This window comes from Artibeus jamaicensis, unplaced genomic scaffold, assembly GCF_021234435.1.
Source record: "Artibeus jamaicensis isolate MK-2021 breed Jamaican fruit bat unplaced genomic scaffold, CSHL_Jam_final scaffold_1019, whole genome shotgun sequence".
Lineage (NCBI taxonomy): Eukaryota > Metazoa > Chordata > Mammalia > Chiroptera > Phyllostomidae > Artibeus > Artibeus jamaicensis.
In genome coordinates, this window is record NW_026522025.1 from 21,631,181 (window position 1) to 21,649,940 (window position 18,760).

At 41.9% G+C, this 18,760-nt stretch overlaps 1 protein-coding gene across 1 annotated transcript in view; it reads left to right on the plus strand.

Annotated features, from left to right (window-relative positions):
- TNNI3K (TNNI3 interacting kinase) overlaps positions 1-18,429 on the plus strand; it is a 277,088-nt gene extending 258,659 nt beyond the window's left edge. The window contains 2 exon segments of the mRNA XM_037141086.2: positions 14,668-14,747; positions 17,892-18,429. Of these exon segments, the coding sequence (XP_036996981.1) occupies positions 14,668-14,747; positions 17,892-17,968 (157 nt within the window). The 3' untranslated portion in view covers positions 17,969-18,429.
- Positions 18,430-18,760: the final 331 nt, after the last annotated feature.

An 18,760-nucleotide genomic window follows, 5' to 3' on the forward strand; every position in this document is an offset into this window, starting at 1 on the left:
CTGGGAATCAAACCTGCAACCCTCTGGTTCCCAGGCCTGTGCTCAATCCACTGAGCTATACCAGCCAGGCTAGACTTTTCCTTTTAAGTAAATTATGTAGTATTTTAGAGCAAGGATGGGAAATAAAAGAATGCACACAAAAAAGATGTGGTCTGCAATTTTAAACAGAATGGTCACAGAAAACCTCACCCAGAAGTAATATTTCAGCAAAGATATAAACACAGTGGAGGAGAAAACCACAGGCCCCTGAGGAAGAAGATTTTAGATTGTGGGAACAATAAGCACAAACCCCTGGAATGAGATGATGTCTGTGAACTCAGGGAACAACAAGGACAGCAGAGGGGCAGAGTGACCATAAGGAGGAGCAATAGGAGACACAGCAGGGAATTGATGGGGGCAGCAGACAAATTATGATGGAGGTGCCAGCTGTGGGGAGAACTGGGGCATTTGCTGAGACTGGGGTGCAGGCCATTGCAAGGATCCGAGCAGAGAACTGGACTGGTGTGTGTGTGTGTGTGTGTGTGTTTCATCGCCATGTGTCCCCTTTATACCCTCTTCTATATACCTCTACCGACCCCTCCCCACCACGATCACCACGGTCATCCACGCCCATGAGTCCTTTTTCGCTTGAGGCTCACTCTACTTGTTGTACTTGATGGCACTGAGAAGAATGGTGGGCAATTAAGTTTGACCTTTAAATCTACTTTCCTCTCATTGAATTATTTAATATTTTATTTAACATGGGCTGTGGGCTGAGCACTGGGGGAGACGGCAAATGAAAAAAGCAGTGATCAACACTGTGATAAAGAACATACTAAAGAGGGCTACTAGCCAAGTACTGGGGAGAAGGAAGCCGAGGCCTGAAAATGAGCACATTATCCAGTGAAAGAAGAGAAAAGAAGAATGCAATAAGCAGGAACGGTCATAAGAATGAGAATAATGTGCGATAGGGATTCTTCTATGTACTGTACATGTGTATCGTTACATCATCCACACAGAAATCACACAAATATGATAGGTACTATTATTATCTTCCACTGCACAGAAAGGGAAACTGAAGCACAGGAAAGTTAAGTAAATTGGTCAAAAGCTACCACTAGGCAGGGCAGGTGCCTGTACCGAAAACCTGACTCTGTCTGACTCAGGCCTTGTGCTCTCAACCACTCGGCCAGCCTGCACAGAGGACTGGGGCTGAACGATGAGGCTGGAGAAATGATGGGGAGTTCAATTCTACCAAATTCATTATTTACGTATATTTTGAGATATAAGTAACGCCAGGCCCCAAACGCCAAGGCTAAGATAAAAAAGAAATCATAGCTCTTATTCTGAAGATGTGTTCAGTCTGGCATGCCACAATCAAGGCTTCATAAATACCACTAAGAAAATGACCGAGGGGGCCCAGCAGTGCGGAGGCTCAGAGTACTTCTTACAGAGTCTACAGTCATGTCCCCACCAACGCAGAAGGCAGGAACACCAGCCTGCTCAGCAGGAAATGCCAACCCTTGGTTTGCCCCAGGGTTCAGAAAAGCACACAGTACATCACATCACACCACAGTAGGGTAAGACAGCCCCCCCATCACTGGCAGGAGAAGAGTTTTTCCATGAGAACAAGGCAGTCTAGCAACATAATACCATTTTGTGATTCAGGATCTGACAGCAAAGAATACACAGAGGGGGAGAGAAAAGCTTTGGTGTTGTGTGCTGAGGCAAAAGGTCCCAGAGGTTTCACACACATGCACTTAAAACAAACATCGCTTGTAATTTGTAACCTCCTTAGGGTGTTTCAAATGGTTTGTGAAGATCAATGTTCTGCATGTTCAAAGAGTTCGGGGAGTTTTAAACTTTCCCATCCAAACTGGCCTGTCACAAAGAACAAAAGAATGTGGAATTTCTTGCAGGCATCTGAATTCACGCAATGGAGCCTGGAGATGTAATATCATCAAAGATGGACTTTGAACTTCCATCAAACCAAAAGGGGAAATGAATATGTACTGCTCTATAGGTGCCTATCTAGTTGTTGCATTCATCTTTCATCAATAAAATTCATTTTGTGATTTTTATTTATGTACCCACCCAGTGGCCATCATTATAAAGTAGTGGTTAAAAGCTCAGGTTCAAGTGATTCTGAGTTCAAATTTGACTTCAACCATGTGCAAGCCATGTGACCTTGGGCAAGTTAGGTGGGCTCTCTGAGCCTCAGATGCCTTATCCATAGGATGAACACAAGAATATCACCATCTATATAGTGTTGAAATGAGGGGTGAGAATACAACTTGTACATGTCGGATATATAGTAAACACTGAAAAAATGTAAATTATGTACTTTTTCTCTTTTGCCATTACCACATTTTAGTCTTTATTATTCAACTTGTAGATAAACAAAATCAAAGATGAGTGGAGATCCTATTTCCATTAAGACAGAATTGTTTGGCTCAGAGGCAGAAGGCAGATTAGGGAACACTCATCGGGTTCATCCATTGCTCTAAAGGAGTGGTTGACAAATCATGGTCCATGGTCCAAATCCAACTCCCTGCCTGTGTTTTTTGTTGTATTTTTTTTATTTTAGTGGGACACAGTCTCACTCACTTGTTTACATGTTGCCTATGTCTGCTTTCTGACCTCTGCTCTAGGCACACTAAAAAATCTACTAATTCCAAGTCACATAGCTCTGAAACCGCAAACACTGGAAACTCATCTCCCCATGGGAAAATATAAAGGCCACCTTCCACAGGGCAACACATTTACTCTGACTAGTCAATGCCAGCAGCTCCGTGAGGCCCCTGAGGATGCCAAAACTTCTGAGAGGCCCTCCCCGTGAACAATCCAGAGCCCAGTTTTGGATCAGATGAACATGCAGTATGAAACAAGGTCTGTGCCAATGATGAGAGCAAATGGTTGGGACGCCACTGGGGCCACTGGGGTCCCTTCTCCTTTTCCACATGGCCATCACTTCTATCACAAAAGAGGGGAAGGCTTAACCCAAGACTCACTTTCATGTCTGTGAGACCACACAGAATGGGCGCTGATTGCTCTAACAGAGAATCGGTCTCAGGTTTCTCTGGCAGTGATGTGGAGGGTGAAATGGGCTGGACAGGGATGGGAACTGGGAAGCTTTTGCAGAGCTCACTGCTCTAGTAACGAACAGTAGAAATGATCCCTGGAAGCTCACTGCTCTAATGTATGCACCAGCTGGTAGTACAGCCTGTCCTTGAGAATGGCTAAAGAAATGGAAGGAGGTTGACCAATGAATTAGAGGTAAACAAGCAGGTAAACATGAATAAAGTTTCAAGGGAGGAATCCTCATTCATTCATTCAATCATTTATTTAATACATAGTTATTGTATTTAACACAATAGTACAAACTAGCACAACTAGTACTGTATCAAGTACAATACTAGTACAGGACAATTAGTTGAAGACACTGAGGACCAAGACCCAGTAGTATGCAAGGCAGACAAGTTTCTACTGTTATGCAGCCTACATCCTAAGGAGAGGCAGGCCGTCTTAATTTGCATTCCTCCAAAAACAGGCCACCACACAAGGATTTGAGTGTAAATTGCTTTTTGGGGACAAGATCTCAAGAAGCACAGTGAAAGAAAGAGAAGGAAGGAAAGTAAATAACGGGTATGTTCATGAAAAAGTCACTGCTGTGGGCAACTGAGGCTTAATCTCATTTTGCAACCTCTAGGGGTATAGACATGCCTTGGAATTGTCAAAAGAACATTAATGCTCCCTTGCTTCCTTCAAGGATAGAGACACAGGAAACTATGAGGGTGTATAGAAACTTCTGAAGGTGACTTCCCAAGTAGGTCAGGTCTATAAACAGAATACTCTATCACCTATACAGGTGACAAACAATGCATAAACATAAGAAAACTGAGATGGTGACAAGGGCTGTGCATATAATTGAAACAGGCTGATGGGATAAAGAAGGGACTGGAAGGATAGTTTAGGTGGCATGAGGAGAATGATAAAAATAAGGAAACAGCATTTAGGAGAACTAAGAAACAAATGTAGAGTTTCTATGGTAGAACAAAGAGAAGAAATAGAAGGCCTCCGTGGTGGTCAGAAGGTAGGAGGCAGGGGGAGTGTGGTTCCAGGTAGACAGGTAAGAAGTCAGACCATGAAGGCATTATCAGCCCAGACAGAGCATTAAGATGTTCTGTATGTGTTGGGTGGTCACAGGGATGGTAGGCAAGGACTTGATATAATCTGATTAACATTTTTTAAAGTTCATCCTTATTGCTCTTCTCTCTTCCCTTCCTAAATGGTTTAGTCCCAAAACCATTAGACAAGGTGCAGCAAGGTCAATTTCCCCATAGGGTACAGAGCATGATGTCTGACTTTAAATCAGGTGGAGAGAATATCCATGTGGGTGGTGAGAATGGTGGTCAGTAGCTACAAGGCATGAAGTGTTGGACCCAGAGCTAGGGGAGGAAAGGATTTCCACAGGGGTTTGGGGCTGCCTAGCCAAGGTTCTGGAGTCCAAGTACAGTGAGGAATGCATCCATATCAGAGAGCAACCTGACATGGAGGTCAGAGTCAACTGTGAGAGGGAGTGGCAAACCAGTGGCCCCATATAGGGTGTGACAGGTATGTTTACACAGGAAGGTGGTGGCCCACTGTATTTCCATGAATTTTGAGAAGGGTGTCTGCAGAGGAAGGTATCCAGTGTGGAGAAGTTGGAGTATGAAGATGATACAGAAGATATAAGTGTGGACAGGCAGCTGGTGCCAGTGAGTGGAACCTGATTAGAATGAGGAACATAGCTCAGTGCTGAGTGCTGGAGCCCAAGGTAGGTAAGGAGGGCACCCACTATTTGGGTCAGGCAGGTGAGGAATAGCACAGAGAAGGGTGTGAGAATGCAAAAGGGTGAAGAGGGCATCCACATGATGGAAACAGTGGGTCTGAGATGTTGGAGCCCAAATGAAGTAAAGGAGGTGTCCATGTGTGTTCAGGGTGTGACAGCAACAGGAGGTTTGTACATTCAGGGACATTGACCAAATAAGTAAATATATTAAGGATATTGGGAACCAGGTTTCTTACCATTGGACAGGGGCATTATAGATAAGGAAAGAAAGCTTGCTTGAAGCCTGCAATATTGGATTAGAAGTGGACATATAGGTAAGAATTTATAACTTAGGAGTGGGGAGAGGTCTAAAAGTGTTTACACATATAGATATACACATGAATGTTGTCTAGCTTTGCCCACTCAATGAGGGGCTGGGAGCACAACACTTAAATGGAAAATAGCACACTTTTCACATAGATCTTGACTTCTAAATTCTCCACCAGAAGCAAATGGAGTGCTTTGGAGAAATGGCAGATTCAAGTCTGGGAAAATGAATGTGTAAAACAAGCCTGGAACATCTTATGCAAGAAAGTAAAGAGATATTCAGAGAAATGTGAGTGTGCCTCAGAGGGAAAGCCATTCAATTCCCTAGGTCTTTGCACATGCCTCATCAACCCTAGCCTGGTCCCCAGAGGTCCCTGCTCCTGGGAACTCATGCTTGCCCTTTTCCTATGTGCAGGAGGGTACATATTAGAGCATATGCCAGGCCCCCAGACACTGAAGTTTACCTATACATGCCTGCATTTCTGTTTACCCCAGAGAGTAGAATCCATCACACGCACATCTGTATCCTTAGCACTTAGCACGGCACCTGACATTGTGCTTGATGAACAACCAATGAGAGAGAAAGAGTGAGAATGTTATAGATATAAGTTTGGGAATTATTTCTAGAGCCAACAAAACAAAGTTAAGTAGGAAAAGCAGAAGATTTGCATACTGCTTGGCCAAGGTTTGAATTACAGCTGTGAGATCCTGGAAAAGGACTCAGGGTCTCTGAGCCTGCTTTTCCCCACTTGTAAAATGAGTTTGTAGGTAAAGCAACTGGAATAAAGTTTGTATGGCACTTAGCAGGTACACAACAGCTTTTAGTTTCCTTTTGCTCCTTAACAAAAAAAAAATAACCATCAAAGAAGACTAGAGCTCTGACCAGTGTGCTTGGTTGGACATTGTCCTGCAAAGCAGAAGGTCACCAGTTCTGTTCCCGGTCTGGGCACATGCCTGGGTTGAGGGTTCAGTCCCAGTCAAGGCATGTACAAGAGGCAACCAATCAATGTTTCTCTCTCACACTGATATTTCTCTCCCTTTCTTTCTCACTGGCATCTCCTCTCTCTAAAAGTAAATAAATACAGTTTTTTTTTAAAATGGGACATGGGAAAATAAAAAAGTGAGGAGTGAGCTTCATAACTGTCATGTTAACAAGATCTCAGAGCTCAAAATTTTTCAGTGCTTTCCTTTTCTTGGGTGGTAGTGAGTACAAATGGTAAATCACGCTCCTCAGTTCAGCAGTCAAGGTGTTCGAAGTCCATCTCCTGCTGTATTGTACAACTGACTCATTTATCCCTGCTACAAGTACAACAAAACTCAGGAGGGTGGTGGTGTTAGGTTACTGGTGAGCATATTAATGATTTATGAGCCATCAAAGAATTAATACACATTTTCAGTTCTCACTGCATTTTTCCTTATTCATAATTCTTTGCCTAATTGCTTTTTCCTTTGAAAATGGGGGAGCTGAGACCTTGGATGTTTGCCTAATGGCTCCAATAGAGCCATGACCCATTGCCAAGTCTCTCAGTCCTTTTACAGCCTGGGGACATTTGCCACTGAAAGAAAGCTGATGGCTTTGATTTTCCTGAAAGAGATATTTTGTACTGACCTCTGACCTCATTAAATACTTTGGCCATTGCCCATTCGCTGTAATGGTAGCAATAAATTTGCTTTAATTTAGGACATTATCAAGTAGGGGATATTGACAAAGACAAAATAATGTTTTGAAAATAGCCAGAGTGAAATCATGAATAGATAAATATGCTGAACTTAGCTGATAAATTAACAAATGCTTATTCATAAGAGTCTGACTGGGCTATTTCAAAGTCAGGCCAAAGGTGATCTCGTTTCTAATAGAGTCTTTCTCTTCAGGCCAGAGAAAAGGTGTGCGGCACAGAAAGGCGTTGCACAGAAAGGCATCTCTCCTTCGGACAGATCTGTTTTAAATAGACCTATTTGTTTTCAGCTGAATGCCAAAAGGAACAGCCGGATGACTCTAGTAGCCTTTTCTATGGCGAAGCATTAATTTTCCTTGTGTAAACACCTATATGAGGGATCTCAGAGGGCTCTTTCTCCACCTTTTTGTATTAGTCCTATAGATGAGTGTCAAAGAGCTGAAATGCTGGTTAGCCGTTATTTGTTTATGTTTGCTTTTTATCGAAAGAAGTGACTCCTAACTTGGATTTATTCCTCCTGAGGAAGGGGAGAAGGGTGTGCGTGGTACTGATCTTCGTGCTAATGTTCTTATGTAGGTAACATCCTTATGACAGATGGCCAAAAGGACCAACGAACCACAACGCACATTTGTGAAGCTGTGAGACCTTGGATGATGTTGCTTTATGCAAAGTCCAAAGGCTAAATCACCTAGGTTACAGGTAGCCCGAGGGCATTTTCAGTTGCCTCAAAACTAATTGGACCAACTTGAATGGCAGAAAAATTTGCCTGAAGTCTTTAATCACACTAGTAACCTCATGGTTTTCTGTTCACTATAGCCAGGACAGTGATTTGGAAGAGGAATCCACGCAAGATGAGCTTTGAAAAGCTGACACAAGATCGGAGACACACGCACTAAACTCTAAATGAAATTGTTGAATGGGGGAAAGTATAATTTTTATAAGATCTAACAAAGGAAAACCAAAGAAAGCTGATCTGCTCTCTCTGTGATGGATAATGAGGGCTATTTCTCTAGAAGGAATTTATAGGCATAATGGTCTAAAACTCTGTACCAATCACCAATTCAGTGAGGTTCTCCTATGGTAGCAGACCAATAGTTTGACTTGGGCCACAATTACATGTAATGTCTTTTAGAAGAAAGGACACGGAACTGAAAGTTTGAGGATCTCTCGTTCAAGCTCTGGTCTGCCTCTTAGTAATTCTGTCGCACACTTTGTTCAAACTTTCTGAGCCTAACTTTCCGAGCCTAATTTTTCACCTGCATAGAATGGAGGTAAAATTAATGCCTTCCCAGACACCTCACTTTTACCTTGTAAAGTAAAAATACTTTAAGCTAATCAATAGAAAAGTATGTGCAAGCTGTAAAGCCCTTTGCAAATCTAAGAAATTATTATTATTAGATCATTATGGTAGAGCTTAATGTTCTAGGTCTCTGTTTTTATGTGGTGGTTTTAATTGCACTCTTGCTTTCAAGTCACATAAACTATATGTATCTATAATTCACCAAATCAAAGTTCCCAGCCCTGCAAAAACCACTCCTGGACAAATGTGATAAAATTGCTTCCTTTTGGCCTGTATGCTCACCTGAAGTCTTCTTAGGAATGCAATTCAGTCAGAAGCAATTACAGCACCAGCAAATATTCTGAGAATTCATGAAATCCCACAGCCAAAACCGAGATTAGTTGCTCTAATACCAGAAGCATTTGGCAGGCTGTATGTGGGAGGCACAGTACTGGTCACTTTGGAGGCTCTAAATGGGTCCATGAGGACTTGGTATGGCACTGCCTTCTACCACCCTCTGGAGAGATTCCCTGAAGTTGTCTCTTGTGACAGAATTTTCCTTATATACTCCTGCACTTTGGTTAAAAACATACTTTTCTGGGTTAATAGATAACGTAGTGTTTTAGGGTTTTCTCCAGCCCTCAGGTATTGCAACATGAATATTCTACATTTATCTTATATAGAATCTTTGAAGCAAATCTGGGTATTTCAGAACCAACCACACACTATCTAACCTGTCATTCAAATTCCTAATAATGTATTTATGTGAAAGTGATTTCTCCACACTTTCCCTTTGCTTCATCTTAGATGGCAATGTGGTTCTTCCTTTGAAATAGAGCACTGAAGTAGATGGTTCCTTCAGGCAAATAGTACAATTCAGCCACTATATCAAATGTAATGTGTATACACAAAAAGCTACAAACACTACACTGAGCAGTAGCCAGGTATGCTGCGGCATGTGTGTGGAAATCTGGCATTCAGCCCTGTCCAGATGTCAGACACTTCAAATAAAGAAGATAAAAATCTTCTACATAAGTGGGGACTGTGAAATCTCACTCTGCCTTTCCAGAATATCAAAGTGGAGTATGTTCTAAAGAACCACAGACTGTTAAGAAATAGAGGGATCTGGGACATCATGTCATGAGACCTCCAGGCGGACACTTAGGTCGCTCTTACAGCACCATCTGATGCTCCAACCACAGTTTGAACAGTTCCAGGGATTGGACAGTACCCGCTTCTGGAACAATTTAGTCTATTCCTGGACAGTTCTAACTTTAGGATATAGGCTATTTTGTTTTAAATATTCCTAGCATCTAAGGCTCAACTTAACCTTGCGGGTAATTTCACCTACATGAAGTTTGTATTGGTTCTCGATATCAACAAGTGATGATCCAATCTAACCATTTATCTGGCACAGCTCTCCCCAGCTTAGTTACAGAGCAATCAGGAGACATTCTGTCTAGGATCTGCAAATATCCAGATGTGTGTTCTAGTCTATGCAGTCCCCCTTCAAACACATTCTCGCCTCAGAGAAGTAACACAAATGTGTGTGTGTGGCTTTTTTTCTTACTGAACCCATGATAGCTCCTAGCAATCAGTACTTTTTTAAGTGTACAGAAAAACTCTACTTTAATATTGTTTCTATTGAATTTTATATAGCATGTACATTAACCCATTTGTCTGGTTTTCAGATTATGCCTTACTCCTGCTTTGCAAAACTGAAGTAAGCATTTTTCCTGTTCTTCACAGCTCTTCTGTAATCTTACATACACATTGATTTACTTCTCACTGGATATTTTTTGCTAAATGTGTCTGTCATAAGCATCATTATCTCTGCATTCATTTCAGCCAAAAGAGCCCCATAGTTTAGTTTCGAATGCCCCTGTTGTCTTTGGTTGGGTTGCATGAGTTCATTACAGACCAGGAGACTATTTGCAAACGTGTTCGTTTATACAGGCCTAAGTAGCATGCACACCCCAAAGTACAAATTACACACATGGATTTATTTGGGTGTGAACTGTCCTAATTAGCAGACAATCTTCTAGCTAGTCTATACCTATAAAACATGGATTGAGAAGCAAGAAATTTTTTTTCAGTTTTAGTTCTGCTCTGCATTCTGGATAAATTGCTCGTTCCCTAGTGCAACTTTGTAAGAGACAATGGCTGATGATTATGTTAATATTAAACTTATATGAACCATCACAAAGCTTATATGAACCCTTTATCCTAAAACTTCTTTAACCCTAAAATAAGCTGTATCACTGTGTGATAGTATTCAAAAACTAACCTAAAGACTGTCTTATTCATTTTGAGAGAAAGTTTGATTCCATTCTCATAAAAGTGTACATAGAATTGCTCATATATTATTATATATTATTCACATCTATGCCTCTGTATGATGTATATTATCCTTCTAGCATAAAGGAGCCTACCCGGTTGAACAGTAATACGGAAATGCTGCACAACTGAGTGCACGTCTTACCTGCCATTAGTTCACATTTACTTTCACTGAATTCATGGTGCAACTGCATCGCTGGAAAGGCCTGTTTCCACTGGCCACAACTTCAGCAAACACAGGTCCTGCTGTTTCTTTTTCACCTCTGGGCTTCTGTGAAACTTCTCCTGAAGTTGGGATGCACATGGGTCGAGAACAACTGGTTCCATTGATCAGGGTCTGGTTTCTTCTACTCTGTTAGACATGGATGTGCTCGGCTTCCATCTGTCTGTCATCCTGTTCAGAGCGTCCGAGCCAAACTACGTGGTATCTCTTGGGCAGGAAGGTTAAGTCCCCTGGCACAAATAGCATTCAGCAACTGAATGAATAAGACAGCTTGGAGATGGGCTTTTTATTCATAGGAAACCAGATAGCCTTTTTGATGATAAAATATTTATTCTCTATTATCTTGTTGCCAAGACTACTGCATGCAGCACATTTCTTAAAAGGAGCTTGGGTGCTAAAGAGGTTGCAGGTATTAGTAGAGTTTATTTTATTTTGAAAAATACCTTGAATGACATTCTATTGCCAAGAACTGAGTGTGGTTTGCCATTTAATTTTGACTGACATCACAGCATGTCCCACTTTCAATCGATACTTTTTTCTTCTCCTTTTTAATCATTACTTTCCTCTAAGAAAAAAACATCTTTCCTTTATAGCTTAAGAAAGTGAAGCCGAATATGCAGTCAGTTTTAAGGCAGCTCAGTGAATTAATTGGGGTACTTTAGAGAAATCTAACTTCACAAGTGAACATTTGGCAATAAAGCTATTTCATACACTTGCATTGTTTTAACTATTTACAAAGTACCAGCTAAGTCTTGTGGGAGATCCAAAGATCTTAGATAGCACCTCTGCCCCTTCGGGTTCCATTTGGGGGTTCACCAGCACACACCTACAGATCATTCTACACCAAGGCAGGCTCTGATGAGCCCTGTGAAAAGAATACAAAGTTCTAAAGCATATGGAATTCTGACTGGCTGTTTCCAGGAGGACGCCAAAGAAATGCTGTCTTTGAGTTGACCCTTGATGAATAATCAAAATAAGTAACATTTATTGAGTACTAACTAAATGCTAGTACTCTTCAAAGGACTTTAAACTTATTAATTCATTTAATTATCTTTTTTGGACCCTTCCTTTAAAAAAGATTTTACTTATTTATTTTAGACAGAAGGGAAGGGAGGGAGAAAGAGAAGGAGAGAAACATCAGTGTGTGGTTGCCTCTTGTGCACCCCCTCTTGGGGACCTGGCCTGCAACTCAGGCATATGCCCTGACTGGGAATTGAACCAGAGACCCTCAGCTTCACAGGCCAGAGCTTAATCTACTAAGCCATGCCAGATGGGGCTTAATTCTTTTTACTTTTTATGATTAACCTAATCAGTCTCTTTGTATTCCCATTGTTATAGTTACATCCACTGAGGCATAGGACAGTTAAACTTGTCAAAGGTCATAAAACTAGTAAATGATGGAGTCAGGATTTAAATTTAAGGAGTCTGGCACCAGAATGCTCTTTCTTATTCAGAACAGCATACCACTCCTTGTAAGAAATAAAAATGATGTCACCAGGCAGATTCAAGTAGTGGGAGCAGCTCAGCTACCACCATGGAGGAGAGAAAATTCAGGTATGTTTGGAAAGTTCAAACTTATTACTGTGGCTTAAACTGGTTAACAGGGGATGTGTAATAGAAGATCCGCAGGAAATGCCAGCAGGACCGGATGGCAGGGGACCTGGAACGCCGGCCCGAGGAGCAGCCGTGGGGAGCGGCAGAGTGCCGTGGGAAGATTTTTGTGCCAGGGAGACCTGGCAGAGGGGGGGACTGAGAGATGGGAGAGAAGGACATCATTTAGGGATCTGTTACTTAGTTAAATCTTTTTTTAAAAAACACTGTCTTTTTAGCCTCTCCTATGTGCCAGGCACTGTTCTGAGCGTTGTTATATAGCAGGAAACAAGGGAGGCTTCCAACCTCATCATGTGACGAGATATGGACAGTATGTAAATAAATGGATAAACAAGCAAGCTAATTTTATATTGTTCTGAAAGAGAAAAGTATGTTGATAGATGTGATGGAAATTGACCATAGGCAGGGGAATGGCCACTTTGGAACGCCGGCCCGGGAAGGCCTCTCTGAGGATGTGACGTGCCACCTGAGGCCTGACAGGCAGAGCAGCCTGTCACAGGTGAAGGCAGGACAGGGCTTCAGCCAAACAGGACTTGGATTCATTTAGCATCCCAAGCAGAGGTTACAATGCAAAAGCTCTAGATTTGGAAGGAGCTTGAAGTGTTCATGAGACAGGGAAAAAAAGGCCCCAAAGAAGTGCTTAGCAAAAGCCAGGGAGTGGAGCACTGGCTGCGTCCCCGTGGGTGAGGGTAAAGCTTTTGTATTTTATTCTGAATGAACTGGGAGGCCAGTGGAAGGTTTTCAGTAAGTGAATGGCTTGCCCTGTTTCATAGTTAGAAAAGATTACTCTGGATAATACACAGAGAATGGATTGTAAGGGGACAGGAGTGAAAGTAGGAAGATCAGTTAGGAGCCAAATTGCAGAGGTCCAGACACAAAAGACGTTATATGGCCTAGACCTTGAAGGAGGAGAAAGATGGATGGATTTAGGTGACATTTTGGAGTCAGAGTGAAAAAGATTTGAATTAGGTGAGAGATGTGGGAAAAAGAAAGGCACCGAGTATGGTTCCAAGAATGTTGGCTTAGGTAAGAATGTAGTGCTAGTAATTGAGATGGAGAGAACTTTCTTGGGATAGAACATTGAGTCCTGCTATGGACACAGTGAGGACGTTCTTAGGGGTAACTATGGCAGCCTCTTTGAGGATGTTCAAGTTTGGATGAGACAGATGAATACAAGGCAGACTACAGACATCTAAGTAACCGACTGATGGGATTGAATACGAGGGTGGGGATTTTGATTACTTTAGGTTTTGAGTCTGAAGAAAGAGAAAGGTAGCAACACCATTAACCAAAATAGTAAAAGAGTAGGGAGAATTTGGAAGAAAGAAGGATTAATGAAGGCCAGGAACCTGGAATTAGTGGATAAGCACACATGCTTTGGAATCTAAAAGGATTCCATAGAATCTAAAAGAATCTACACATGCATAGGAATCATGCAATATATATTATTATCACTACCTCTTATTATTACTATCATCATAATAATATAGTATAATAATAATACCTTTGGGATGTGTTATTAATTGATTATTATGAAGATAATAATTTTGTGGTTATTAGTTTCTTTTAAGTAAGGCTGGCAAGCATATTAACCCAGATTTTAGATTCAATATTCCTTATTGTTATATTTAATCATTAAAACAAACTCAGAGTCATTTAGGTACTTATCCCGTTGAAATAAACTGAGGCTAAGAAAGAGTAACATGCCCCAGGTTACACAGCTACCTGGAAGAGCCAGGACTCACGCCTAGATCTGACTTGCTCCAAATAAAAGAGTCCTCCCACCCCACCCATCCCTCACCCACAGAGGATTCATTTCATGATCCTCAGTGGCTTCCTGAAATTGCAGATAGTACCAGAACCTATCTATACTGTGTCTTTTCCTATATGCACATACTTATGATAAAGTTTAAACCACTCTTGCGCTTTGGGGCTATTATTAAGTAAAACAAGAGTAACTTAAAACAAGCTCTGTGATACTGTGCTAGTAAATCTAATAACCAAGATGGCCACTAACTGGCTAAGGAGTGCGTAACATTTTGTGGATGTGCTAGACTAATGTATGGTTCATGTTTGGGCAGGACAAAGTGTGGTAGTGAGAGGTGTTATCACACTTCTCAGAACAACACACAATTTTAAACTCATGAATTGTTTATTTCTGAAGTCCTCCACTTAATATTTTCATATTGTGTTTAACTGCGGGGCACTGAAACCATGGAGAGCAAAACCGTGGGCATGGGGGCTACTCTCATTCTGAATGCTTCCCCAATTCACCACTTGATATAAAATAGAAACACCTTTGCATCAGCTTGCCAGTACTCTGGGATCTATGCTGAGTGAATAAATCTGTTTTATGAAAATGTTATTAGCAAACCACTCCCGTGGATTTCACAGTGTGAAACCATGTGTCTCCTGGAATTTTCAGTGCTGGACCATGCTCCCCTCAAGGCCTGTCTTTGGAGGAGATGAAGAGAAGTCTTCAGTTCTCATCCATCGACAAATATGGTAAGTGTACACCTTCTTCAGGCTGATTAAGGAAACTGTGCAGGTAGGTGATACTCTATTTGATAACCAAGAGGAAAAAATTCTATTTTGTAGTAACTACAACTGAAGGATGCTTTTAAAACATTATAAAAATTCAAAATTTGATCCTGAAGTTGAAGTGTAATTCTACCTTTATCTTTGAGTTTAATAATGTGTGACAGTGCATGGGCATAAGTGTGGAAGTGTATGTACGAGTATATTTTAGGAAGTGTGCACATGGGAAAATGTACAGCTCTGATGAGAACAACCTCCTGCATCTCTCAACACTCAAACACCTTGCTTCCGCCTTACTGAGTCCACTGCCTGTAAGCCCCACATCTCAGGCATGCAGAGAGGGAGGAGAAAGACAAGTTTCCATAATTACATCATGTGCTGGGTAAATGCTTCCCCTTTAGCAAGCACCTGAGGGTAAAAGGTAAACCTAGACATTTCCTCAAAAAGTTGGAGAGGAAGTGAGGGTATCACTGATGGGATCCATGTTGCACAGGACTACTTTTAAAAGAAGTAATATTAATAAAGTTCTTTGAAATAGTTAACACAGTTTTATGCAGGCCCCTCAAGCCAGAAGATGGACAATTGCCCTTGTGATTAGCTGCCATATTAATGTGTGAGGCCGATGATGTCCTCAGCCTGAGATGCTCTCTATTTAATCGGAATTTTAGCACAATGGGCTCATTTATTCATAAGAACTTCCTCTGACAATGTGGGTAACTGAAAACAGTGTATGTCATAAAGAGATCAGCTTTATTATAAGAACTGGGTTTGGGGAAGAATAAATTGGAGGCTGTGTCCCAGGTGCTCTGAGTTCAGTGGTGCTGGAGCCAGGAGACCCTCAGTTTTGGGATCCTTTCCACTGTGCCTCATCTGCAGAGTATCATCACCTAAGGCATTAGGGAGCTTTTGAGAAACAAAGGAGGAAATTATTCTGGAGAGATGCAAACTACTCAGGATCAAATTAAAGGAAGGAAACTTTGGCTTCTGACCTCCAACACGTGTCTAGAATGCAGCCTAGTGCTTCATAGCATCAGCATTAATACACAGTTGGCCAGTCCAGTCACGGGGGGAAGTGTGCTCTAAGTGTCCCATCATCACACTTGTCACAGACATCATTTTCTCACGCCTCTAGAGCTCCGACTGTGCAACCACAAAGTATAGGGCAGCCTTTGCCATGTGTGCTCTCATCAGCAGCCTTTCCTTTCATGGTAGAGTTTTGAGATGAAGCACTTCGTTAGCTTAATGATCTGTTTCATAAAGGAAGGACTTTGAGTAGAATTCTCAAGATGGAGAAACAAGACAAAGTGATGCAATAATATAAAAGTTGGGCTTTTCTATGCATATCTGTAGAAAACAGGTTGTTCGGATGGAGTGAGATCCCCAATAGACAAAGAAGATAGATCTGTTATCTTCTGCTAGGAACATCATACTGTACAAAAAAAAAACACCTTTAACTGTCCTCCATTTCCATTTCATAAACCAATTGTGGTATAACAGCAACTTTATAAACTGTTTCTTCTCCCCAGCCCTCCACCCCAAAGAGCCCTTCTAGAGAATAGAGATAAAATCAAGTATGTAGTTATTTTCTCTGTACTTGAAACTTTTCACCCTAAAGTAACAAAACGTGCAGACGTGGTTCAGTCTTTTCTTAAAGCCTGCAGTCACATTTCACTTGAGTGCCTCTCAAGCTGAGTGGCTACCCAAGTGCAACACGTCTGCCCTTCAACTCCGGCAACGATGGCATCAATAATAAATGTTGGCATCCGTGCCCTGCTGATTTTGCTATACCTCCCTGAAGGAGAGCCTGCCCATGCCGGAGGGCTGTGCACTCACAATCAGATTTCCACCGGAGTGTTCTGGGGAAAGAGGCTTGGAGCATCGTAAACCAATAAACCACATGCAGTACATCAGAAGGTGGATTATAGCAATAAAAGGATTATGACCTATTAAAGCATCTATCTACGCCTGAATGAAGTCACAGTTTCAGGTTGGATAAAAGGAAATACGTTTGCTCCGGGGTATAGATTTTCTTTGAGCCCACCCAGAATGAGGATTGGGGAATGTGTATCCTGCTCCCCCTCATCTCAGGTTCCCCCTTCCTTAGATGTGACCGGGGCCAGGCCCACTGGAGGAGGGTGCTCAGCAGCATCAGCAGCATCAGCAGCTGTGGCATTTCCCGGCAAGAGAGTTCATGTGCTTCCTAAGAGATTCCAACAGAGAGCTCTCTTATGAAAATGAATATGCCTATCCAGCTGCATCTTGCTACATATCTTGATGAAAATGTAGGTGGCTGAGTTGCTGAAAACTCATCTATCTACGGGGAGCGAAAGCTATTGACAAATGTGTCCATCTTCCCAGAAGCAGTGAATAGCTTCCTTACTCGGAGTACCAAAGTAACTGCTCCCCTGCACATGTCCTGAGAGTTTTCTAGCACAGTGGCTGCCTCCTGAGCCACTAGCTCCATTTTCTGGACACACTCAGGGCTGTTGCTTCAGTGAGCAGCAAATATCACTGAGTTTTAGACCTAAGCATTCATGTGCACTTAAAAATCAGGCTCCTAGGTAGAGTAAAACACCAAGCAGAGCCAAACTGCTCCAGAAAATGGCTCCTTCCTTTTTCTCTACTGCTATCCCTGCCTTCCCTTCTTGAGCCATCATTTTTTTTTAGCATTCACTATGTATCAGACCCTGTCCTCATTGACTTGTGTGCCTTACCAACCTTATGAGTAAGTATTATGATGTCTCCCATTTACTGATGAAGACTCAAGGCTTAGAAAGGTTAAGTTGACAAAAGTCCCAGAGCCAGTAGACAGAGAAGTCAGGGTTTAAACCCAGGTTTGCCTGACATGGAAGCCCATGTTCTTAGTCATCATGATATAACATCTTTCTAAACTGTACCCTTCTTTACTCCAAATTCAGCATGCAACCTGGCCAGCTTGGGTCCAAAACAGACATCTATGTTTGTTGTGCCAGCAACTCTTGTCCAGACTCAGTTTACACGAGCCAGGAGGAGCTGCTTAGGAGCTGTGCTGTGCCCTGGGTGAGGCCGGTGAGAAAGGGGAGATGGACTGGAAGGCCAACGAGTAACACCTGAACTTTCTTTCTCACGCAGGCTACGTGTCTGATCCCATGAGCCCGATGCATTTTTATTCTTGCCGGAACAGTGGTGGCTCTGAGGACAGCATCTGACAACATTCTGCATATGCCTAAGGAGAGTTTTCCCCCAGACAGACACAACAATTCCAACCATGGCAGAGTTGCTTCAAACACAATGTTTTACCCTCTAAATTCTCCTTAAATTTGCTTATTTATACTTATATTGGTCCTATGTAAGTCCTTACTGGTCCTATGTAAGTCCTTAGCTATGAGCTTTGGGTTCATAGCTAAGGAATGAAACTGAAAAAAAAAGGCAGAATGTATTTGAAGAATTGGTTTTAATTTTGTAAATGAAAAAAAATTATTTTGTTTTTAGGAGAGGGATACCTAAGTCTATGGTGGACACTTAACCATTTCTATGCTTTCTTAGACTAAATGGTGTGGACTTGTGTTTGAGAGCCGTAAGTTTGCTTTCCTAGAATATTATTTATTTTCTGATTTTCTTATGTTACTCCTAATGTCCAGCTTTGTCATTAAAGATTCCTTGGTGGCACATTAAATTGATTCAGAAGTATGTTTCATTTCAACAAGACTTCTACTGCGTATGCCTTTTTAAGACATACTGGTAGGAAGAAAAAGCCATGACCCTCAGAGCAGGAAGCTTACATAAATGCAGCACTTACTCATTCAGCCTCCTTACTGCATCTTCCCACATACTCTGCTCTGCTTGGTCACCTGTTGCTGCCAGCCCCAAGGGTCATAAATGCTATTGGTACGGCTGTGAAACTGGCCCACAAATGCAAACCTGCCACTCGTACTGTAGTCTGACACAGTGCACTGGGGTGGGGGGGTGTATCTGGGGTGAGATCTCTGCCCTCCAGGCTC